The 26281-nt window shown below is 37.0% G+C and overlaps 1 protein-coding gene across 4 annotated transcripts in view; it reads left to right on the top strand.

Moving 5' to 3' along the window:
- ACYP2 (acylphosphatase 2) overlaps nucleotides 1–26281 on the top strand; it is a 146150-nt gene that overhangs the window by 24433 nt on the left and 95436 nt on the right. Inside the window, exons 4-6 of one of the 4 annotated variants that reach the window (XM_064494488.1) lie at nucleotides 272–312; nucleotides 13600–13616; nucleotides 15093–15202. In XM_064494488.1, coding sequence (XP_064350558.1) covers nucleotides 300–312; nucleotides 13600–13616; nucleotides 15093–15202 — 140 coding nt within the window. In that variant the 5' untranslated portion in view covers nucleotides 272–299. Of the gene's footprint in view, nucleotides 1–189; nucleotides 313–1220; nucleotides 1532–13599; nucleotides 13617–15092; nucleotides 15203–26281 lie in introns of those variants that run through there. The other 3 variants (XM_010989734.3, XM_031467032.2, XM_010989735.3) reach the window with 3 other exon arrangements.

Here is a 26281-nt window from a genome sequence, read left to right as displayed (position 1 = left end):
AGGATAGAAGAAGATGTGGTAATCAAAGGTATTCCAGATAAAGTAGATCCAAGAGCATAGTTTTTTTGTTTGTTTGTTTTTAAGATCAGGATGTGTTCAGAGAACAGAATAATCCAGTGTCTTGACAATAAGTTACCTATAAACTAAAGGAAGGGTAGAAGCAGGTAATAAGATTAGTGGAGGCTGAAGAACTTTGGTTTTATTCTGAATACAGTGTAGAGACTTTGAAGATATGTCACTGAAAAGAATGACAGACCTGTGTTGATTCTAGGGTCTGCAAGGAATGAACAGGAAGGGAGATGAGAGGAAGAGGTAAGTTGTAAGGTCTCTGCAATAAACCAGGATCTTCATTACATAAAATTACTTGGATTAGCCCTTCCAAAATATATTTTACTTTAAAAAGATTTAACCACATTATAACCAAGTTTTAGATGATTTCTGGCACTCATAGAATTGGCACACAATATTGAATCAGATTGCAGAGGATTATTTTTACTCTGTGGCCAGATGCAGAGAAATATGTAAAGGTATTGAAGCCAATAAATATGTTGAAAAAGGCAAATTCTCACAAGTAAAAGGATTTGGAATTCTAGAAGGCAGCAGCTTATCAATAGCTGTATCCAGACTCTTCGGGGTACTGGCTGCTTTAAATTAAGATTTCACAATAGCTCACCAGGATGTAAATTTTTCTAAGTATAAATTTCTTTTAACCTTCTAGGCAATTGGGGTGTTGCTGAACAATAATCAAGACCATAAAAAAAGCTGTATGAGTTAACAGCAGACAAGATTTTTCTTTTTTTCAATTTATTTTTTGCCGTTTCCACCAGCATTAAAGCGTTTAGATTTTTAGAGTTCCTGGTCCCAGAATATATCATAATCCATTTAGATTACGGATTCAGGCCCAAAGCCTTTCTGACTCAGTAGAGAACAGGATGCAGATGTCACCTTAAGAACTGGCTCAAAATCGCCTGAAAGATTTGGCAATTACCTGAACATTTAATAAAAATGTATTCACTAACCAAATACTCTTAACTATCAAGCTAGCAGGTCTTTCATTTCAAAAGCAATCATTTCGGCGTATCAAACAATTGACATGTGGGCAGAGCCTCCGGCTTTTATTTACAAGCGCTGAGAAAGGAGCACTGTGGTTCAATAAATCCCAGGGACACGGAGCGGGCATCCCTCCCGGGAAGCAAGTCCAGTTCCGCCAGGAGGGAGGGGCAGGGAAAGGAGCCCGGGCGCCTGGGGCCGCGTGGCCTCTTCCTTCCAGGCGTCCCGGGGTGCCCTCACTCCCAGTCCCCGCTGTCTCATTTGCCGCCTTCCGACGCGTGACCCCGGCGCGCTCGCGTCCCGGGCCGGTGACAGGCGCGGGGTGCGCCAAGCGGTCCCATGTGCCCCCTCCCTCTCGCGGCCGCCGCAGTCACCGCGCCCCGAACCCCGCTCCGGCTCCTCGGCAGAGGGCTCGCCGCCGCCATGTCTACCGCCAGGCCACTCAAATCCGTGGACTACGAAGTGTTCGGGAGAGTGCAGGGTAGGGGACCCCCCTACAGTGGGAGATCTAAGGTGTTAGGGGAGGAGGAGAAAGCTGAGAGGAACACATCCCTTGATAAAGCCCCCCGCATCGTCGTGGCCGGCACTTCCGCTCGGCCATGACACAGCAGCCGCGGGTGGGAAGGAGGCGAAGGGCGCATGCGCAAGAGAGCTGGTTGGGTGGTAGCGGGGGCGGTCGGAGAGGAGCGGAGGGTTGGGAGGCGGGAGAGGCTGGGAGGAGGAGGGATCGCGGGGCTCAGGGTGCGGGCCGCCTAAGGCGGTGTGGGGGCAAAAAGAAGCCGGGGAGGAAAAAAGAGAGGGCCCTTGAACTAGTGGTCCCCGTTACTTGCCACTGAAACCACTGGGCTTGACTTGAGTTTCAGGAAGGACAATTAGATGGTGTTTGAGGGTTCACTTTGTCGGAGATTTTTTTTTTCCTGTGTAGCTCCTAGGAGAATTTAGTTATCTAATTTTTGATTTATAATAGTTTAAATCGCTGCAAAAGATGTACTGTCTGGCTTATTGTAACTATTGTTATTTAATCACTGAAATTTATCCAATGGAATACAAATACGGCAATGATTTAGTATTTACCAACATTTATTCAAAGTACAGATTTTTAACAGTGGGAAATTTTGCATCATACCTTTTCTCTTTGAATTTGATTTCCATTTCATTTCTCCCACAGAATTTTATCCCACTGTTATGCTTGAGAGTTTCTGATTAGCCCTAACCTACCAAACTTTACTGCAATATGTAGGTACATAATATGTATGTGTGTACATTCATATATTTTACATATATTTTCTTAATTTCCTTTGACTACAAAGAGCTGTGTTCAATTTTTTTCTTCTGGCTTGAGTTACAATTGTGATTATAATTAGAATACAATTGATGAAAATCATATAGATACATTTAAAAGTATGATAAACATTATTCAATTTTAAAGGTAAATTTGTATTGGAAATTTATTTCTTAAGGAGAAAGCTGGGGGTGTTTTTGGAACCTTGATTAAAGGAAGGATTGGATTATCCTTGTACTCTAGTGGTTTTTACACTTTGGGGCAGTGTACCAGGGTAAGATTAAGGATGGGTGAGAGTATGCCTTTTGTAAAGAGATGGGCCTTTCTTTCAAGAGTGACTGTGAAGAGGGAAGTGGGAAAGGAGAGTTACAGCAGACTACAGGTGCCTTCTCAGGCAGCTCAGTTTTAGGGAAGAATATACACGGAAGTTGAAGACCTGGAAGTTGATTTCTTAAAATTATCTGTGCTTTATACCCTTCAGCATGTCTTTGGACACGCCCAAGTTTATGATACTCTAGATTGAAAATTGCCACAATAGGTCATTCAAACACATGGCATAAAATATGAAAATGATGGCAAAGATCATCTGACAAAATATTTGATCTACTGGACAGAGATGGCAGTGTAGTTAAGGAGAGTGTGAGTGTGAGAGTGTGTGTGTGTGTGTGTTGTATGCACATGGGTGGCATTTACTGGGGATGTTCCATGTGCTGAGCATCTTACTGTTATTTACTTAAGCCTCATCACAATTTTGTGAGATATATGCCTTAATCCTGTGTTAACAATGAGAAAACGGGTAGAGAGGGTCAGTAACTTGGACAAGTGCTTAGTCGACAAATGGGATTTGATCCTTTATCTTTCTAACTCGAAAACCTGCACTTTTCCATTATGCAGTGTTTTCTGATAATACATAATGTATTTTTATTGATTTTAACTATATAATTGCACTTTTATCCATATGGTGGTCAAATGGTATATGAAAATTGATTTTTTGGCAACAGTACACATAGAAGAAAGAGAAATGTGCCATACATAAACAGTGGGGTTTAAAAAAATCAGCTTTAGGGCAATAACTCCTGTCGTTTGCAGTACATTAAATGGCAGAGAGTACTATTGATTTATCAAGGCATAGTATGTGGAACAAATTAACAATCACATATTTGCACACATGTAGTGACATTAGCTGAGAGTTTGGGATGTGCCAAGCTCTAGTGTTCGCTGATTTATATGCATTGACTCATTTAATCCTCAACCCTCTGACTTCAGCCACTTTCTTCATTTAATAAATGATGCAATTGAGGTGTAGTGGAGTAACTTTCCCAGCTCACACAGTAAGTTAAGTGGTAGTACTGGGGTTTCAACCTTGACAGTCTAATACCAGAGCCCATGCTCTTAATCACTATATCCTATTGATTCTCCTCTCAATACCCTTTCCACCATTATTTTGCTTTCCTCCTAAGCTGTGCACCGAACACATACATACACTGAAGCAGGACTTTTGGACCTGGCCATCTGGACTGTGCCAGATGATGCTGAGGACATTTTTATGGTCTTTTTGGGTCTAAGGGAGTTTAACCTGGTCAGTAAGCAGTCGGCACATTCAGAACTACAGCCTCTGACTCTCTCTCTGTTGCTAGCTGGCACTGTCACTGTGGCTGTATGTCAGTCTATGTCTCTCTGTGTCTCACAAAACTGCTCACAGTTTTCTCATGAATTACCTAAGAAATAAATACAAACCATTAGCTTTTTGCCTGAATCATAATGATTATGTAGAAATAATTGACAATAAAAAACGAAAAATTTTAATTTTAATAATGTAAAATGGAGAATAAAAGAGACTCTTAAAAGTATGGAATAGTAAAATCTTAGTGAATGCTGGCTTCTTGGAAATAATAGCTATGAAAGTAAATTTACAATGATGGAAGCTGTAATTAGGAGCATTTGATATGGACAAAATATAGATTGATAAATAAAATTGTCATTAAAACATTTAAATGAAAAATATTCACAATGAAAACTTTCAATGACATAAAAATGAACATGGGAAAAACAGAAAATGACTGAACTGTTCTGATGGAAATTTGATCAGTGAATTAAATTAGCTTATGGAGGTTTTGACAGAAAATATTTTCTAACCCAAAATGACGTAGATTGTTACATTTAGTACGTTCAAATTTAAAACATCCTTGGTGATAAAATGGTAGTCAAAATGTTCTAGGGGTCAACTGTCCTCTGCCTTGTTCTCAAATACACACACTCTAATTTGCAAACAGATTGTGTTCCAAGAATTAGTTTATAAGTTGGTTGTTTGAAATTCAGGAAAATAAACTTACAGGAATAATATTAGAAATAGTGGGTTCACTTCTTAGGCCCTTCTGCAAAGTCTACTCATAGACTCATAGAATTCTTGACAAATAATCAATAAAAAAATCTATAATGAGAATAGAAAAGTGTTTCATTTGAGCCAAACTGAAGATTATGGCACGGAAGACAGCCTCTCCAATAACTCTGAGGAACTGCTCCTGAGAAGCATGGTTTTCAGCACAGTGTTATATCTTGTTGGAACAAAGAACATCAAGCAAATCAGGGGTACATCCCTTCAAGGTTTCAAAAAAACAGATCAGCATGTACACAGCGGAGGGAGTCTTGTCATTGAAGGAGTGTCAGCATTGGTGTCCGAGAAAGGGAGGCATTTAAATCTTTATTTTTAACATGGACATTCTTTACTTCCAGTCAATGTGCCTTTTTCTTTGATAATGAAAGCAGGTGTAAAATGAATTAAATTAGCTTATGGAGCTTTTTTTTTTTTTTTGATAGGCTACAGACAGGCTGTTCTACTTAGCATAAAATTCGAGTTAACTCATACATAAGCCAGAATGACTTCCCCATACCCCAGTATGTGAACGTTTCTTCCATTAGGCTGCTGCTGCTCTCCACTGCTGTTTCCCTTCCTCTGTTTTTTTAAATAACTTTTTTTGGTTTGAGAACAGTTTTAGATTGATAGAAAGGTTGGAAAGATGCTATAGAGAGTTCTTGTATTCTCCACATCATTTCCTCTGTTATTAACGTCTTACATTAGTATGATACATTTGTCACAAGTGGTGAGCCAATATTGATTCATTATTATTAACCAAGGTCTATACTTTATTCAGATTTCCTTAGTTTTTACCTAAAGTCCTTCTTCTGTTCCAGGATTCATCCAGGCTGTGGCGTTACCTTTAGTCATCTTCTCCTCTTAGGCTCCTTTGTGCTGTGACAGTTTCTCAGATTTACCTTGTTTTCCGTGACCCTGGCAGTTTTGAGAAGTACTTTGAGGCTAGGTACCTTGTAGAATACTCCCAAATGAGGATTTATCTGGTATTTTTATTATGATAAGACTGAGGTTGTGGGTTATTGGGAGGAAGACCGCAGCAGCCGAGTGCCATTCTCATCACACAGTATCACGGGTGCACACTAGCAACGTGACTTATCACTGTTGATGTACACCTTGATCACTTGGCTGAGATAGTGTTTGTTCACTGTTAAGTTACTCTTTTTTCCCCTCCCTTTCCACCCTCTATTTTTTATCTTCACATTCTTAAGAAGCTCCGTGTTTTTTCCCACCAATTTCTGTTGCACTGGGGGCTTTGGGATGAGAGATGGGGGATTAGGAGACTGGCTCTCTGTTTTTAGAGTGTTTTTAACTATGGCATGACTTATAATGTTCCTGTAAATGTTTATACAATTACATCCAGAATAATAGAATCTGAAAATTTGAAAGGGAAATTGATTAAGCTGTGTATAGATTCTTTGATGTTTTACTAACTCTCAAGTGACTATTAAGGTAAAATACTCAGGTAGAAATGAATTGTGGCGATTGGTTAGTTTCCTTGTGCATTGGAAATTCAGTAGTTTGTTTTTGACAGCATTAACTCAGATTTAGAATAGGAATATCTTATTGGACTACAGGAATAAATAGCAGTTTTCTGTAAGATTACTTAAAATGAAAATTGGGATGAATTACTAAATAGCTTTGTCAGACACCACATGATTTAGGGGTACACATTTTTCTTTATGTAGACAGGTCAGTGGAAAAGCTGTTTTAGAGGTTGAAAATTTTAGTACATTAAAGTCAAGAGACATGTTTAACTCTAATTCCCTTTCTCATCTTTTTTCTATAGCATTTCATTTGTAGTTCTGTTCTGCTTCTTGTTTTGACTTCTCTTTAATCCATTCTCCTTTCACTACAGTTATTTGTGTACACATATCTGTGTCTCTCACTAGACAATAAGGATAGTATTTTGAAGGTCAAGCTAGCTTGTTTTTATATGTCCTCCAGGCCATGCTTCTGGTGGGGACCTCCAGAGTAGCTCAAGTTAAATGGAAGTGCTTGAGGATAGTTGGCTTAGAGAAGAAACAGTAGTGTAATGGCTGTTTCACTCTTTGAAAGATGCCATGGTGTGTGGCTCCAGGGGACGGATCCTGGATGGATGGTGAAAGGGTAAAGTGAAGCAGAATTTTATTCCGTAGAAGGAAGGCCTTTCTAACAATTAAAAATGTTTAAAATCATTAAGGGCTGCTTTGTAAGATAGTGACTGGATGACTTCTTGCACTTAAAATTGACATGTGCAGTTGGTGAAGGGGTGGAATTCAATAGGAAAATTTGATTTTACACGAGAGGATGCTGACGTTTAAAATCCACCACATGGTTTCTGTAAATGTCAACATTTCTTTGTAGATTCCAAGTATGATTTGCTTTGCACACATTCACCTCCAAGTTTCTCACTGACACATCTTTCCACAAAGTGAGGTCCAGTTGCCTCTGATTGAACCCGACTGAGCTGCATATTGTGTTTGAGGCGTTCTTAACCGAAGCAGCTGATGTCTGTCCCAGTTTCCAGAGCAATGTGTCTGTAAAAACCCCGCATGTGTCACATCAGCTCCCTTCTCTTTAGCAAGCAAGGTGGCAGCAGTGCAGAGAGGCCGTGGGAGCCCGTGGAAGCATCTTCTCCAGCACAGACCCTGTCCCCAGAGTGCTCTGTTCCAGCCTGTGTGGAGCAACTGCTGAAGATCTGTCTCCACATACCCCCCTCCTTTTTTTTTTTCCTGTATGGACCTCCCTGTGTTGCACAGCATGCTTCAAACTAGGGATCAGGACTCTCAAAAAGACTCTGAGAAAATTCCAAGTGGATTATGGAGATTTGAGCAGTTAATTCCCGCATGGTTCACTGCTTCACAAAGTTGATGGGCTGGAGGTCCTGACATCTCTTGATACACATTCCTTCTAAGTCTTCAAAATAAGGGTCGTGGCTGAGGGCCCTAGTCAGTAAGACCCCTCTTAATTATGTGAGTTATTGACAAGTAATACAACGAGTAAAGCAGAGTTCTGGGGGTGTGGTGTCAGTCTTCAGGGAAGTGGACTTTATGATAAAATGTATTGCGGAATTGAACACAGCAACCCAGGCACAAGCAGGGCTCCCTCAACAGGCAGAGCAGAAGGGATGATCCCTTTGAGTAACTAACTCCCAGGAGAAGGAGGAAGAGGAAGCACCTGGGATATGTATGTTTCTCCTTTAAAAAAAAATGAGCTGTAAAATCTAGAGAGAGCTCAACTATTACTTTGAGATGATCTGCACAGCACAGTTAGGGGAGAAGTCAGGGAGGTTGTACATTGAGCAAAATCAGAGAACGACTGCCCTTGTTCTACAGAGAAAGGTAGGAAGGACTACATCACAGTCATGTTTTCTGCTTTCCTTTTTTTGGTGTGTGTGACATCTTTAAAAACTGAGATCTAATGCACATAATATTAAATATAATCTTTTAAAGCATTTAAAGCATACCAGATATAGTGTGGTTTCTACTATGTTCACAGTGCTTTGCAGCTGTCACCGCCATCTAACTTAGAACATTTCCGTCACCCCAGAGAGTCCCTGCCCGACAATTCCCTTTACCAGTCATTCCCCATCCCACACTCCACACTTCCCCCATCCCTCAGCCAAGGTCTCTGTGATTTCCTTGGACTTTACCTCATGGTTTCAAGGTGGCTGCTGTAGCTTCAATCATTACATTCACCTTGCAGTCAGGAAGAGGGAGGCTACAAGGACGAAATCCCTGGCTGAGCCATCTCCTGTGAAATAGTTTTCCTGAAAGCTTCAACCAATGACTGCTTATATCTCACGGGCCATTTCTTTTATAAGAAAAACCAGGAACTATAGAAGGGCATGTTGCTGCCCAAGTAAAATCAGAATTGTGTTAGAAAAGCAGAAGGGAAAAATGGATTTAGTATAGGCAACTAGCAGTGTCTGCCATGCATATTCACATATTAAAGAAATTTAACAACGTAATAATTACATTTGGTATTCTTTCCCAAATAGTGATGCTTTCTGATTACTGAAAGACTTTGATCTCCATGATCTCAACCTCAAAACACTTCATCCACAACCAAGATAACCTAAATTTCTATTAAATACATATCGAGTCTTTCATATATGACTTATCTCAGTCTAGTGTTTTTTCCATCTATCACTGCTTAAAGCAATGAATAACACTTGTATTATCTACCTGTTTGTCAAGCAGTATGAACTTAGCCTCAAATTAAGTCTTAAAGGACAGTCCTTTAGTTCTACTGTTTAAAGATAAATGTATGTGTGCCCATTATCATTCACAGTTATAAATACAGCCACCATATCCTGCTCTAGTCTCCTATCCCAAGTCCTCTAAGTTCTGTAGACAACCAATTTTTTTTCTCAGTTCTTGTGTTATTAAACTTTCATTTGTAAGCCACATACTCATATTAATATTTCTTGATTTTTTAACTTAGGCATTATCTAGTGACTTCTTTCAACTCTTTATAGCATATAGTATATTATGTATAAACAGACACACATACACACACCAAACACTATGTATTACCATTTAGGTTAAGTTCTACTAGAATCAATACAGAATTTTTATGATTCTTTCCATCTTTGAATGCAGTGAATTTATCATCATCACTTTGAAATTAAACTTAAATTCTGGTCAATATCGTTTTATATATATATATTTGCAATGTTAATAATGAATTATTACAGGACAAATAAAACATTTCACTTAAATATTCACCAGATGATTTTTCTTTCCTTTATTTATTGAACTATGTGCCAAGCTTTGGTCTAGGTGTTGGGGGCATAGTGGTGAACAAGACAGAAAAAATCCTGCCCTAAAAGAACTGACAGTGAAGACAGGAAATGAACATAAAGTAAACAGATAAATAGATAATTATGTAATATGTTAATCAGTGATATCCATATCCAGGAAATATATACAAGTACATTGCTTTTTTAGATAAGTGGTCAGGGAGTATATTTCTCTGTTAACATGACATTGGTGCAGAGATGTGAATGATGAGAAGGAGCCAACCATGAGAAGATCAGGGGAAAAGCATTTCAAGCAGAGGGAACAGTAAATGCAAAGGCCATGAGGCAGGAATATGCTTGGGATGTTGAGGAACACAAGGAAGAAACATTTGGCTGGAATGGAATGAGCAAAGGGGAGTCTTAAGAGGTGAGGTAGAGCATTAGAAAGGGGCCTGGAGGCTGTGGTAACCAGAATATATTTTATTTTGAAGGTAATGGGGAGCTACTATAGGGTTTTAAACTGGGGAAAGAAGTGATTCTATTTTACTTAAGAAAAGAAAACCACCTTGGCTGCTTTATGGAGACTAGACTGTAGGAGGGCAGAACTAGATGCAGGGACACTACTTGAGGAGGCAGTCGCTGTGGATTAGTTGAAAGATGATGATAACTTGGACCAGGGTGTAAAAACATCTTTACCCATTTTTCTAGAAACAATTGAAACAGAATTAAACTATTTTTTAGCAAGTCTTAAGTGAAGTTTGGGGCTAGAAATAATTAGTAAAATGAGTGCGATGATATGGTTTTGAATATTTAACTACGGTGATCCTGGTTTTGGGACTTTGCACATGCTCTTCCGTGTGTAATGTTATTCCATCTCATCATACTAATTTTTGCTCATCATTTCTGTCTCAAAGACCCTGTTTCAATAAACCTACCCTAAAATCACCCAAGACTGGGTCATTTGTTTGTCCTGTGAACTCCTACTTGCATCCTGGTTTATGCGTTTTACAACTCACCATAGTTATATTTTTATTTATTTTTTAACATTTTCTTCTTTTTTCTTTTCCCCCTAGTTTTATTGAGATATAATTGACACACAGCACTGTATAAGTTTAAGGCGTACAGCATAATGATTTGACTTATGTACATCATGAAATGATTATCACAGTAAGTTTAGTGAACATCCATCATCTCACATAGGTCATCACAAAATTAAAGAAATAGGAAATTTTTTTTCCCTGTGATGAGAACTCAGGATTTACTCTCTTAACGACTTTCATATCTAACATACAGCAGTGTGAATTATGTTTATCATGTTGTACCCTACATCCCTAGTCTTACATATCTTATAATCAGAAGTTTGTCCCTGTTGTGTTCTACGTTTCAATTGCCAGTTGACTTGTCTGTCTTCCCCACTGGACTGTGAGCTCCTAGATGGCAAGAATTGTCATTTACTCATCTCATTCTCTGCATTTAGAATTAGACAATTAATGAATATTTGTTAAGTGAATAGTCAGAATGTCAAATAGTCTGCTTATTAAATATATCTGAGATGCCCGGTTCTTAGACTATGTCTGTGTGAAACTAGTTATTACATCAGTAGACTGCAGTAGGTAATTTCCTTAACTCTGCAATGTGTGGAGTACCTCTTTTACAAATTTCTCAAACCCTGTCACTGTAAGCAAATGGCCTTTTTGTCATCAGTAAATGGATGGTGAAACAGCTGCTGGGGATTCATAAATGTTGAAAGGTATTATTCCTCACAGAGGCGTGGAGGTGGGGATGAGGGTGCCGGCGGGGTGGAGGTTAGGGGTGGGCAGCATGTTGTCAACCTTCCTCTCTGGCAGCTCCAGTATTTCTGGTGGTGAGTAATAAGGATGGAGGGAGTGATCAAAGTGACAGGCCGCCTAGGCTGCTCCAATACCAAGTCCAATTAGAGCGCAAGACAGGGTTTTTTTTTTTGCCTTTTCATTGTCCATAGTTTTTTTCATTTAGTGCTGCCGACTTATGAAATAGCTGAGGCAATATTGATATGCAAGGACGAACTTAAACAGCATCGGTGGGAAATGCATCAGATCTGCAGCATCCTACAAGATTTGCATTTTCCCCCTTGTGATACAATTCTTTACCTGAAATATAAGTCCTTTTCAAACCTTCCCCAGACCTTCCTTTAAGATGGAGCCAACCATTGATTCTAAACTTTAGTGGGCATAAAATCACCTGGTGAGCATATTAAAACTGGATTCCTGGACTCCATCTGTAGTGTTTCTGTTTCTTTAGGTCTGGGAAGGGGCCCAAGAACTTTATTTTCTAAAAAATCCTCAAGTGATGCTTATGCCTCTGGTTCATGGACCACAATTTGAATAGGAAAGAGCTGGACCATATGTTTCCAATTTCTGTTTACTTCAGTTGATATGCTTTCTTTTCTTAATGTCAGCATCATTTGGGGCTGTGCGCTGTTAAGGAACTCAGAGGGGACTATGCGCAATATGCCCCAACCCAGACCTTCAGCTCTACTTGGTTAACATCTTCCGGGATCCCCTCAGTCTTAGGATAAAATGACTGCACAGTTGACAGTTCCGCCTGTTTTGTCTTCTCTTCTATATGGTCCGGTTGACCTGAAGTTTCTCTTGAATTTTCTGCCCCTTCCTTTGATATCTACTAGCTCCTGTCTTTCTCTCCATCTGTATAACAGAATGCCTTTCTGATTCCCCTTCAGATCAATAGTCCCCACTCATCATTCCTCCATATTTTATGTGTATCTTTTAGAGTATTTCATAGCCCCATAAAAATTTCATTTGTGATAGTATCCGGTTTTTATTGCTTCACTGCTCTTTTTCTTCATTTTCATTTGGTACCATAATACACAACCATCAGGAAACAAATGATACTCCTTGTTATGATAAATCTGCTTACAAAACTACATAAAATTACTTAAGCCACTGATCTCTTCTTCTGTATCCTCTTAACCAGGCTCAGTTGCTGTTTGTGGAAGCAATATCTTTGGACCTTTCTGAGATTGGTTTGATCTATCCCCTGTGATTTGCCAATATATTTTTTCCCTTAATTTAAAAAAAAAAACCCGAGATATAATTTACATTCAGTAACATTTATCCTTTTTAGCATACTGTCATGTAACCACCACCACCACCACCACTGCAACTGAGATACAGAACAGTGCCATCACCCCCAAAAGTTCCCCTCATGCTCCGCTCTCCTCTCCTTCCCACTCCCAGCCCTCGCAATCAGATCAGTTTCCTGTCCCTGTAGTTTTGCCTTTTCCAGAATGTGGAATTAAAATTAAAATAGAAATGTCCTATTACATTTAAACTTGAATTTAGTCCTTATATTTAGAGAAGACATTCTAAAAGCTGAGGATGGGTAAATTTTATGCCAATATACTTAGCTGTTCTTGTAATAAGTATTTTGTTTTATTTATCATTTTAAAATAGAATGAACTACTCAGCCATAAAAAAGAACAAAATAATGCCATTTGCAGCAACATGAATGCACCTAGAGATTATCATACTAAGTGAAGTCAGACAGATATCATATGATATCACTTATATGTGGAATCTAAAAAATGATAGAAATGAAATTATTTACAAAACAAAAGCAGATTCACAGAAATCAAAAACAAACTTCCTGGTTACCAAAAGGGAAAGGTGGGGAGGGATAAATTAGGAATTTGGGATTAGCAGATACAAACTACTATATATAAAATAGATAAACTATAAGGTCCTACTGTATAGCACAGAGAACTATATTCAATGTTTTGTAATAATCTATAATGGAGAAGAAGCTGAAAAAGAATATGTGCATATATAGCTGAATCACTATGCTGTACACCAGAAACTAACACAACATTGTAAATCAATTTTACTTCAATAAATAAATTAATTAAATAGAATGAATATGCAGTTTAGCATTTCATTATACTTTAGTTTCAGAATCTTACTCTTCTTCTCCAAAGAAATTTTTCTTTTCTCTTTTTATTTTAAAAGAAAATAATTTTTTTAAAAATGTTTTCTTAATACATTCAGATATTAAATGTTTTGTTTCTATCATTTACTTACTATTTAATAAATTATATGACAGTCAAGTCAGGAAATACGTAATTTTTTTAAAGGTAGACAAGCTGACATTTCTTTTTATCTTTCTCTTCTACAGGTGTTTGCTTCAGAATGGTAAGTCAGTACAATCTGTTTATTATTTTTGCCATTTCCCCCCACAGTTCTTTCTAGTCACAGAGACAGAGCAATTTTCTACTTAGCACTAACCTATTGCTTATTTCCTGTCCTTGACAGCAAATGAAGAAATATTCATATTTCTTTCAAATTACTGGTTGAGATTTTTATTAAGGATGTCTTTTAAAAGCAGTCTATTAAAAACATTACAGCCTTCCTAGTTTTTTGTAAATATTTCTGTGAATTTCAAAGTTATTTCTCTCGGGATGATCCAATAAAGCATTTTGATTAGGTATATTTAATACATAGTATGGGATCTTCCACTTGTTCTGCATGGAAGAAACTCTCCAGGCAAGGGTACATATCTTGAATTATAAAATAAGAAATGCCCATGTTGCATAAGGAAGTGTTTCCTTGGTTTCTCAAGTTAAAATATTGCTTTTTAAATATTTATTTTAAAAGACTTTACAAATATCTATTTTTTTTTTTAAATATAGTACTCCTTTCCTAAATGTTAATGTGGCATGTATTTTCACCTACTGTCTGAGCTGGGAATCAGTAGGTGGGTGTCTGTTCCTAACCTCTGAGGGTTCTAACAGATTCCCACAAGTAAAGTCTCTGCATTTTGAGGTGATCCCACCCTCTGCAGTTCAGATGGCCTCCTTTTTCCTTATTATCTGTGAAGGCTCAACTTAGTTTCAGAACCAGCCCTTCCATCAATCCCAGATGGATTGTCTCAGTTTGTGTTGCTTCTTTCGGCTGGGGACACGGGATTGTAGAGCTCTTGGTCATCCTGTCCCCCAAACAGGCGAACAGCATGTTTCTAAAAAGGGCTAGCAGACGGGAGCTACGAGAATTTTAGTATGATGTAGTTCAAATAATTCAAAACCAAAATATTGCTGGGTTTTCATTTGGCAGTAGCATAACTGAATTTGGAACCAGGAAAGGAATTTTTTAAAAACTATTAAGAATAATAGGAGAAATAAATTTACCCAGAGACAATTACAACATTTGTGTGGCAAGTCCAGAGCCAACAGAAAACATTGGAATCGTTTAATCCAGTACTTGATACTGATCATAACTGGATATTTTTTATCAGTGAGTGAGAATCTTGGAGTGATCATCACCTGGAACCCAGACTGACAATGTAATGTAGCGTTAGCAGGCGTGAGGGCAACGCAGCTGAATTTTACGGATCCCAAACGTGTCATGGAAACTGTTTTCTGGTACTTCCCGCTATCAGTCTATCTTCTCATAACATGCCTGTCTTTGCTGAAAGTGGAATTTAACGAAAAATACCACTTAAATGAAGGATCTTATAAATATAGCTATTACCATAGGTCAGCTACACAATGGTTGGCCTAGACTCTATTGTAGAAAAACATGATCAGCTTAGTACTTTTTGAATGTTAAAATCAGGATGCTCTCAGACTTTTGATGATGGACTTCATCTCTCTTGTTTTCTCCTGAAACCAGTACACCGAAGATGAGGCTAGGAAGATAGGAGTGGTTGGCTGGGTGAAGAACACGAGCAAAGGGACCGTGACAGGCCAGGTGCAAGGCCCCGAGGAGAAAGTCAATTCTATGTAAGTAATAAGACTAATAACACACTCGTGCAACTTCTGAACTGACTTCATGTTTGGTGATTGGACAATAAGCCAGCAGTATTGATGAACCGAATTCAGTTTGTAGGTTATCACTAGTCTAACATGCTTTTAGGCAGACCAGCAAAGAAATCCTCGGAGTTGAAAGCGGAATTTCTGCCTTTGGGAATGGATTTCCCACTTGAGGCCGTCAAAAAGAGCAGTAGCATCACTCTCCCATCTGTATGAACTGTGTTCTGTTCAGTTTCCTCTAACATGAGGAAAACATCCTTGTCCAAGTATTTCTTACCTGGAGTGGTTGTGGCAGAAGCATTGTGCTGTAGGATGGTTCTTGAAGTTCTTAAAGAGCCTGCAAGGCAAAAAGGTTGCCATCTCCTTTTTATTGTTTAAACATCTTATTTATCTAATTGTAATTTTACTTCTACTGTTAATGGATGTGTGTTTGATGAGCTGTATGGTTACCATAATGAGTCCTCTCAGTCCAAGGGGAACAGATTCAGTAATAGGGAAAAAAGTGCCCTTTGTACACCATGTCATTTTCAAAGACCTTGTCTTTTCAGCTTCCTGATTTCCACTGCTCTCTGTAGCGTTTTTGCTTTAAGTAAAAATAGCTACTATTTACTGAGCATTTGCAGCATGTTAGGTAGTATACTAAACACTTTACATGAATTAGCTCATGTAATCTTCACAGCAATCTTATGAGGTAGGTACTAATTAATACCCAGTTTATTTTATTTTATCATTTGCAATTTATCTTTGTTTTCTTTACTTAATGTTTTTAGATTTCAAAAGCAATACTTTTTTTTTTACTTATTGTAATAAGTGAAGTAATAAAATACAGGGAGGTATAAAAGCAAAGCTAGTAATTGGTCCTTCCCATTTATTTCTCTCCCTTTATGTAACCTGAGCCAGTGGCTTTGTGAATCCTCTCTGAAGCTTAGCCTTTCACTTGAAAATACTTGAGTACATTTATAATTAGGATTTTGCTTGTTTTTACTGAAATAGAATACTTTATGCATTTTTTTATAACTAGTTTTTCACTTTATGTATATTCAGCAATCAGGAAACTTGTAACTACCAATTTCTTATTTTTCCTAATTTCCTTGTGTATAAGGTACATACTTGCATTTGTGTGTAAAACTGTACCCCAACTTGATAAGTGGGGTGCACAAATTCAATTTCATAAAATATGGGTGACAGTAAGTGAAAACAACTATTTTTCAGTAGGATTGTCACAAAATACAAAAAAGAAAGGATTGTGAGACTTAACATTGACAGAACTAATAGGTCAGTGGATGAGAAAAATGCCAAGTGGCTACGAAACAGTTTGAGAATGAGGACTACATGGAGGATGGGCACTCGTGCCAATCATGTTATATCCTAATCCATGTTATAGCAGATTTTTGATAATTTCCTTAACATCTATGTAATCGTATCATATATTCTGCCCAGTTTTTTCTTTCCAGCCCCTGCACACCCCCTCCCCTGCCACACTCACAGTCATTTATGTTAGCAACCTGGTGTGTTTTCTTTTGTGTTTTGTCTCCATGTCCTTCACACACAAACACACACACACACACACACACACTCACTTGGGTGCACATATATTTTGGGGGTTTATTCAATATCTGCTTTTTAAAAACAGAATCATGGTGTATGCCCCTCCCTGCATCTCACTTTTATCATTCAAAAATACACCTAGGAAAGTCCCTCCAAGTCAAGTGTTACATACAGCACTAGTTCAATCTTTTTAATGGCTGCTTAATATTCCACAGTATAGGCATATCATTATTTATTACCTTATTGCTAGGAACTCATTGTGTTATTTTTATTTGTATTTTTTCCCCTGCAATAAGAGCAATGCTGTAATGAACACTTTATTGGTGATTTTATTTTAGGGGATAAATTTCCAGGAGTGTGATTGGTTGACTAAAGTTTCTATGTACTTCTGCTTTAAAAATATTTGTCAGACAGCTTTTCAAAACAACTGTAAGCAATTTACATTTTTAAAAATCTTTGTTGTGTTGGCAATTGGTACTGTTGCTCTCTCTCTTTCTTTTATCTGTTTGAGTGTAGTGATGTGTTATTTTTTACTGTAATTTACATTTCTCTAATTACTGGTTTGTTTGCGCATCTTCATGCATGTGAATTTGTTCACATGGATTCTCTTTTCACAACCTTTACCCATTTTCCCACTGGATTGCTGGTCTCTTGCCAGTTTTTAGGAGCACTTTGTATATTGGTGATGACTGCTAACTCATTATCTGTTATCTCTTTTGCAACTGTTTTCCAGAATTTATCATTTGCCTGTCAGTTTTGTTTATGATCGCTTTTGCAACATAAATTGTTTTTAATTTTTGTAAACTCAGATATGGCTATTTTCCCTTTCTGGTTAAAAAACAGATTGTAAGTGCTGTTTCTTAGCTTTCCTTCTAACTTTTTGATGCTTTATTTATTACATCAGGCATTTACTCCAGCTGGAATTTGTTTTTTATTTACAATATGAGACTGGGGACTATTTTCTACCAGATGGGTAGCCAGTTGTGCCAGCACCATTTGTTAGATAGTCACTCTTTCCCCATTGAATTGAAATACGTTTTGGTCATATGTTAAAATCTCATATAAACTGGATTTTATTTCTGGGTTCTCTGTTCTGGTCCACTCATTGATTTATCTGTTCCAATACCAATACTTCATATTGATTTAATTACTGTGGCTTTATAGTTCATTCATTTATTTGCTTTCTTGGGCATTTATTTTCTCTCTAAACTTTAAGATACTTTAATCCATTTAATTGAAATGATATTTGTTTATTTTTTTTAAAAAAATTTTCTAATTTTATTACAAATCTGTTTTTAAAAATAAACTTTATTTTTTAAAACAGTTTTAGATGTACAGAAAAATTGTGAAGATAGTAGGGAGAGTTTCTGTACATTTCTTACTGTTTCCTCTGTTAACCTTCTACATTAGTATGATACCTGTTACAATTAATGAACCCATATTGATGCATTAGTATTAACCAAAGTCTATGGTTGATTTAGGTTTCCTCAGCTTTTAACTTTTCTATTTTACGAATCCATATTTTACTTGCTTTTTAATTGCACATATTCATGATATCAAGAGAACTGATATTAAATCTTCCCATCTAAGAATGTAGATGTCTTTTCATTTGCTCGGGTTTTAAAATTTATCTTTCAGTGAGATTTTATGGTTGTCATTATATAAGTTTTGTGCTTTTCTTGCTGAGTTTATTCCTAAGTATTTGCCTCAGTCAGTTTGGGTGCTTGTGACAAAGTACCATAGACTGAGTGGTTTATAAACAACAGAAATTCTCACAGTTATAGAGGCTGGAAGTGCAAGATCAGGGTGCCAGCATGGTCAGGTTCTGGTGAGGGCTTGCTACTGGGTTGCAGACTACTAACTTCTCCTTGTGTCCTCCTATGTCACAAAGAGGGCTAGCTAGCTCTCTGGTCTCTTCTTTATAAGGGCACTTACCTCTTTCATGAGGGTTTCACCCTCATGACCTAATTTCCTTCCAAAGGCCCCATCTCCAAATGCTATCACATTAGAGATGAGGTATCAACATATGGATTTGGGGGGGATAAAAACATTCAGTCCATAACAGTATTTTATTGCTTTTTTCACTGTTGTGTATGGAATATTTTCCCCATTTTTGTTTCTGGGTGCTTATGGTAGAATAAGGAAAGCCTAATGATGTTCATGTATTTATGTTACGTCATAGAGTTACCTTTTCAAATATTTGCATTAATTGTACTGGATTTTGTTTGTTTTTGTTTTTGTTTTGTATAGTCTATTGAATTTTTCAAGTATACAACCGTGTACTTAGCAGAAAAAGTCTATCTTTTCCCCAGTGTTTATTTCATTTGCTAAACGCCTCAAGACAGTGCTGAATAATAATAACCATAGCAGGTATCCCTGTCTGGTTTCTGATTTTATTTGAAATGGTTTCAGTTTTTCACCAAGGAAAATGATATTTGCTGCTGATTTTTGGTAAACATGCTTCATTACATTGAATTTCACTCTTGAATTCCTTGAATTAAACTCTGATTGCTCACAGTGTGTTGTTCTTTTGAGTCTGCTGAATATTGCTTGCTAATATTTTATTTAGAAATTTTACATCTGTATTTACAAGTGAGATTATGATTTCCTTTTTTTAGTAGGGGGAGTGGTTACTGTATCAAATTTTGGTGTTAAAAGTTTTACTGGTTCATGCAATGTATTAGAGGGTTTCCCTTTTCATTCATTCTGGAATGATTTAAGTAATATTGTAATTACTGTTCTTGAGTTAACTAAAATAAGTTATGAAATCACTTGGTCCTGGTTTCTTCTTAATGATAGTCCTTTAATCATCTTTCCAGTCTGGTCTATTGTAATTGGTGTATTTGGGTTTGCCACTTGTTCCCATATTCATTTATATTTTGCTAGGAGATTATCCAGTTGTTCTAGGGTTTTGAAATTTGTAGTTGTAGATTTTATAATTTTTAAAATCTCTTTTGTATCTGTGTCTATATCTCCTTTGAAAATTCTTAATCTTATATAATTTTACTCTTTCCTCCTTTTTCCTTAATCAGTCTCAGAAGAAATTTATCTATTTTATTGGTATATCTTTAAAAACAGCTTTGGATATATTGATCATTTCTACATTTTTGGTTTTCATTTCATTAATTTCAACTTTTGTCATTATTAATTCCCTCTTTTTAAATTCTTTGCTGCTCATTCTCTAAGTATTCAACATGAGTGGTAGTTCCCTTTAGTTTTAGTGCTTTTATGTTAATGATAGTGATTAGGCATTTCCCCCTGAATATAGCTTTTGATTTTTCCATAGGTTTTGTTAAAAAGTGTTCTTTTCATTGCTTTCTGGATGGTTTATAATTTCATGTTTTACTTCCTCTTTGAGCTAATATTCAATGGTTTTCTGGGGATGCGTTTTTAAATTTCCAGTGGTTATGATTTTTTAAAGTCATCTTTTATTACTCATTTCTATTTTTATTTGATTATCACCTGAGAATGGGGCCTAGATCTCTACTTTAAAATGATTGTTATACCATTCCAATGACATGATTTATTTTGGATAAATCAATTAGGATGGATGATCCAATTAGGATGCTTTAGGTTGCAAGTAACAGAATATCTGATTAAAAGTGGCTTAATGAAGAGGCTGGTTTTTCTTACTTTCCAAAAAGACTGGGGCAGGCACTTCCAGAGTTGGAACACCATTATGTTAGGGCTCTGGGGTCAGTTTCTCTGGATCCCTCTTGGCTTTCTATCTCCTCTGCTTGCCTGCAAGTCCTTCATACTCTTACAAAACTGATTCAAAGGCAGGAAGAATGTGAGGCTTTTTCATCACACAACCTTCTCTTCTCAGAGAGGAAATTCTTAAAAGACCCTGGAAGATTTCTCTACAGGTCCCACTGGACAGAACAAGATCTCAGGCCTGTGCCCTGGCCTCAAGTGCTGTTAGGGAAGTCTCTGGCATTTTTAGCTTTCCTCCTAGCAGGTGGGATTTGGTGTCAAGGAAGAGAGAGAGGAATGGCTGTTAGGGAGATACCCAACAATGTTTGCTGTAAAAGAGACCTGAAAAGAAGGCGTATTCTCTTTCTAAGACATATGAGATTTCATATATATATACGTCAATATATGTGTTTGTTATCAAGTCCAAATTTGTACTGCTTGCCACACAACAGGCCAGTAAATCAAGAGATGATTGTTGGGCAAGAAGATGGTGGCCCAGTATATGATCATTTTTATTTAAGTTCACTATGCCTTGCAAAGAATGTATATTCTGTAATTATTGAATATAGTGTTCTATATATGGCCATTAAATCAAATTTACCGAGTCATAATGTCCAAAACCCTTATTGATTTTGTCTTTGACTGCTTATCCAATTATGACTGTGGATTTGCTTCTTTCTTCTGGTAGGTTTGTCAATTTTTTCTTTATATATTTTGAGTCCATGTTATTTGATGCATGCAATTTAGACCTATTATAGTCTCCTGGTGACTTAAGCCTTTTATCTTTATGGAATGTTTCTGTCTTTAATAATGCTATTTGCCTTAAAGTTACTTTATCTGATATTAATAGGGATATCACAACCTTAATTTTGAATGTTTGCCTAGAATTTTTTTCATTGTTTTATTTTCAATGTTTCTTTGTCATTATGTTTTATATGTATCCATTGTAAACAGTTGGGTTTTGTTTCTTTATGTAGTCATATAATCTTTGTTTTTAAATTAGAGTATTTAGTCCATTTAAACTTAATGGCATTACTGATATATTTAGAATTAAATTTGTATCTTCTTTGTTCTTTCCACTTGTTCTATCAGTTTTATGTTCCATTTCCTTTTTCTAGCCTTCATTTGGATTGACTGTTTTCTATTATTCTACTTTTTTTCTCTATTAGTTTAGAAGTTGTGTATTCTTTTATTCCTTTTACTAGTGCTTCCCCTGGAAGTACAACATACAACCATAACTGATATTACTTTATGCTCTTTTCCAACAATGCAAGCTCTGTAGCACCCTTTATGTCCATTTATCTCTCATTTACTTAAGATGCTATTGTGATGTATTTTAATTACCTATTTTAAAGATCATAAGATATTTTTAAAAGTCAGTATTTTAGGGGTTTTTCTTATATTTGCCATTTTCATTATTATTTTTTCCTTCCTAAGTTCTCTAGGCTTCTGTGTAGGAGTGTTTCCATTCTGCCAAAAAAAATGTTCATTAGTATTTTCTTAATTTGGGCCTACTGGCGATGTGTTACCTCAGTCCTTGTTTGTCTCTGTGTTTTTATTTTACCTTCATTCCTGAAAAATATCTTTGCTGTGAGTAGAGTTCTAACATGGCATTTACTTTTTTTTTCAGTGCCTTGTGGGTACCATCATGGTGTTCTGGTATTCATTGTTTCGTTGAGAAGTTGGCTGTTGGTTTTGTGCTTTGCTTCTTGAAAGTAACTTAGCTTCATTTAAAACAGTAACAATAATAAAATTGCCAGTTTACAGTCTGCAGTAATAAATATAACATTAAGCCTGTCAGCTGGTTTAGATGATTTTCTCCAGTAATATTTAGCTCTCTGGGTACAGATGCAGAGAAGGCAGGAAGTAGGGTTCATCCAGGGCTGGTTGTTGCCAGCTACAAGGAGCAGAAGTGAGAGAACCGGAACTTGAGGGTATTTGCAAGGGTGTGAACAGAATGATGAATCCTGGAATATAGTTTGGACAAGAAGAGAAATGAACCGGGAAGAAATTGATGGGCAGTGGGAAATAGTTGCCTTATTCAGTTTTGGATCTAAGGATTTTAACAGCTGTCAGTACCATTTTGTTGCACAGTGCAGTCCTAGAAGTCAGTGGAGTCCATACATAAAGGACGAGATGGAACAGGGGATGGGAAGCATCCCTGATGTTGCCTGACCCAGTGTGAGTAATGGTCCAGTATAGATGGGCTCTGTCACTGACTTTTTTCTTTCTGTCTCCAGTGGGTTCTACAACTGAACTTCATCCGAACATTGTTAAGTAGAAATCCCTCCAGGTATCTGAAAGATTATTGAAATTTTGCACATTTTTGTGTTGTCATGATTTTCTTCTTTTTCCTTCGTTCATTCTTTTTTTTTTTAAACTACTTTTTATCGTGGGATTTTCATACATATACAGGACAATAAACTACCTCATGTGTCTATTACCCAGTTTCAATAACAGTATCTGGCATTCTTGTTCCACATATTCCTCCAACTCTTCTCTTGTTTTTCTTATTGCTAGAGTATTTGATGCAAATTTCCTGCATCATATTATTCACTTGTAAGTTACGTTGAACAATATGAAACAGCCAATGTTGGACAAAATTTTGAGCAACAAGACAGCAATTTCATATTGTTCAAACTAATACTTGGCTATTTTTCTCTAACATAAACTCTATGTACCTATCAATCTATTTTTTTAATCCTCACAGGAGATCTACCTCCAAATGTCAAAGTGAATCTCATAATAACCTATCAGTTACACTTCTCATTGGAAGCTTGTCTTCCAGTCTGGATCTAGGCCTGCTGCACAGCTGTCATTCCAATTCTCCCCTTGTCCCTTTCCTGGAGCGGGTTTCTGTTTCCTCAGTTAATGTGTTTTCATTTCCTTGATTTAGCTCCTTATTTTGTTAAAACATAATTCTCCATAAGCTCCTCCAAGAAAGGTGCATGAGAGACAAAAAGTTTGTATCCTTGCCTGCCTTCTGCCCTCATGCTTAATTGGTTGTTGGAGTTATAAATTTCTACACTCAAAATTATCTCCCACTCAGAACTTTGAAGGCATAATTCCATGATTTCTTGTGTTTCTGATGAGAGAGTTGATGTCATTCTCCCAAAGGATTGGGAGCTACACCTATTTATTCCTCCCAGAAAGCTTTTGAGATGTTCAGTTTATCCCTCCTTTTCTGCATTTTCAGTCATCTGCCTTCATGCTTGTTTTAATTTAACTTTAGATGCTGGGCTCTTCGGGGAGGGGAATTAATTGTCTTTCTCTGACAGTTTCTTTCTCTCTCTCTTCTTGGTTCTCCTCTTTTGAAATTTCTACATGGCCCTGATCCTCTAATTTTCAATTTTTCTCACCTATTCTCCCAATTTTTTTATCTGGGAAATTGTCTCAACTTCATCTTCCAACCTTCCTACTAATTTTCTTTGTCTCTGCTGTGCTATTTTGATTGTTCCTACTTCATAGCACCTTGTTCTTTTTTTATCCCCCCTCATAGTTCTCTGAGGATAGTGTGTGTTTTTCTTTTGGTGGTTTCCTTCTGCTTTCTGCATTGTTTTTGTTTCCTTTAAGTTTCTTTTTTTTTTTTTTTTTCTTTCACCCGTCTTTGCCTTTCCTTTTTTATTTCTGTTTGTTTTGCTTCTTTCTTTTATACCACAGACTTTCCCTACAATCATATTTTCAGTGACTTATTCATAAATATAAACAGACAGCCAAGAAGAAACAGACTTTTAAGGAAATTTTCCAACATGTAATTGTAGACTTGTTGGCTTGAAGAAGGGTGGTGAGTGGTGGAAAGCTGGCTTTTTGTTGGGAAACCTCCAAATGCTATTATCTGTAGGTCTTGTCTTCGGTAGTCCTTGGTGCTTCCAAATCCTGAGTCTTCTGTGGGTTCCATGAGGTGAGCTGACTTGCTTGCTTCTCATTGTTTTTCCTTCTACAAGTGCTAGGGTTTGTATTTCTGTGTAGTTACTCCTCCTCCATCTGCTTTCCCTCTAGTTTGTTGAAATCTCTTGTTTATAGTTTTAGATCCACTAGGACTTTTTTCAGCTGCAAGTTAATAGAAAACCGTACTGAAAATGGAGATAACAAATAGGAGTTCATTTTTCTCAGTAACAAGAAGTCTGGAGGTAGATGGTCACTGGCCTTGGTTCAGTGGCTCAGTGATATGAGGGCCAATGTCTCTGTGGTTCTCTCGGCCTCTCCCTCATGGTCCAAAAATAAACAGTGCAGCTGCACATAATATTCACTATTAAGTCAAGAAGAAGGCAGGAAAGGATAAGGATGGTGTTGCTTTTCCTGAACTTCCCAAAACAGACATCTCCTTGTGTTTCATTGGCTCCTCCTATAGGGTCATATAGTTAGTCCGTGCTGCAGAGAAAACTGAGAAATTGGTTTGACATGTTGATGCACTGAGCAAAGTTGTGCTCTCTTGGCCAGGAAGAAGGGGAGTGGAATGGGTACTAGGTAGTTAGTGAATGATGTCTGTTACATATTTCATATTTTGATGCTATCGTTTTAATGGGGTTTCAGGTGAAAGGAAATGAACATAGCAAGTTGAATTGCACTGTGAAGACTGAAAAAAAAATCCATGGGAAGCACTTGGCACAGTGCATGGCACATGATGAATAATCAGTAAACATTCTCTATCATTATATGACCCATGGTGTTCCACCTTTGCACATGTTGTTTTAGTGGCAGTTGGACTGTCCAGGTGGAAGTACCCCTAAGCTCTTAGATATATGGGTCATGCCTGCAGAGAAACTGGGCTTGAAAAACAAATTTGGTCATCAACAGTAAGTGGACAGTGTTTGAAGTCAGGTACATGGATGAGATTACCCAGGGAGAACTTTTGTGATGAAGCAAGCAGGAAGCAGACACCAGAGAGTGTAAATCAAGCTTAACAAACACTATAAATTGTGGTATCATGACAAATAAAAATGTCCATATATTAAAGAATGAATTTCTTCCTCTAGCATCTAATATGTGCAATATACTCTTTAGGGTACTGAATTATCAAAAAATTAAGCCACGGTAAGTTACAGAAATGGGTTATAAAGTGTTTACAGCTATATAAATATGGCCTTAATTTCTTCTAGTTATAAATTTTTTTTATAATGCTATGACAGTAAGTCATGGAAATTAGAGTTAAATTGTCATTAAAAATGTGGATGTGGTTTCTTCCCAAGTTATTGAAATGTGGACCACGGGAAGGAACATCATTTAGAGGTGGCCTGGCTATGACTGTAGCAGCCCTGCTCTGTTCTTGCTAACAAGCCAGCGGCATCCAAGGACACACTGCATGTGGTGTGTGTGTTTTCTTCCCCTTCTGTGTTTCATTTTCTCAGAAAAGATGACTGATGGTTTTCTTTTATAAATTGCACTATATGATTCCAATTGTCGAGGTAAGTTCAGCCAACATTTTTGGATGTGTAGGAACTATTTTGAATCTATTGTTTTATTAAGCCTACTTACTTTTTTTTCTTATTCAAAATTAAACAAAAATATTTTCTATTTCTTGACAATCATTTTAAAGTAATGTATAGAGTTAATGATACTGGACATAAACTTTTGACTATATCTACACACAATATATTTTTCTTAAAGACTGAATGGTAATTTTGTTAAAATAAAAAACTCAGAAAACTAAAAACATTTGTATTTGGAGACAGTTAGACAAATTCTAAAATTAAAATTCCATCTTGATTACTACATATTTCAAAAACCATATGTCATGTATCTGTACTCTGTACTTCAAAGGATAGTTAAGGGGCTGAAGTATGTATACAACAGGATGATTAATTGGTC

Source organism: Camelus dromedarius, chromosome 15, assembly GCF_036321535.1.
Source record: "Camelus dromedarius isolate mCamDro1 chromosome 15, mCamDro1.pat, whole genome shotgun sequence".
NCBI lineage: Eukaryota > Metazoa > Chordata > Mammalia > Artiodactyla > Camelidae > Camelus > Camelus dromedarius.
This window is presented reverse-complemented; position numbering and strand designations above follow the sequence as displayed.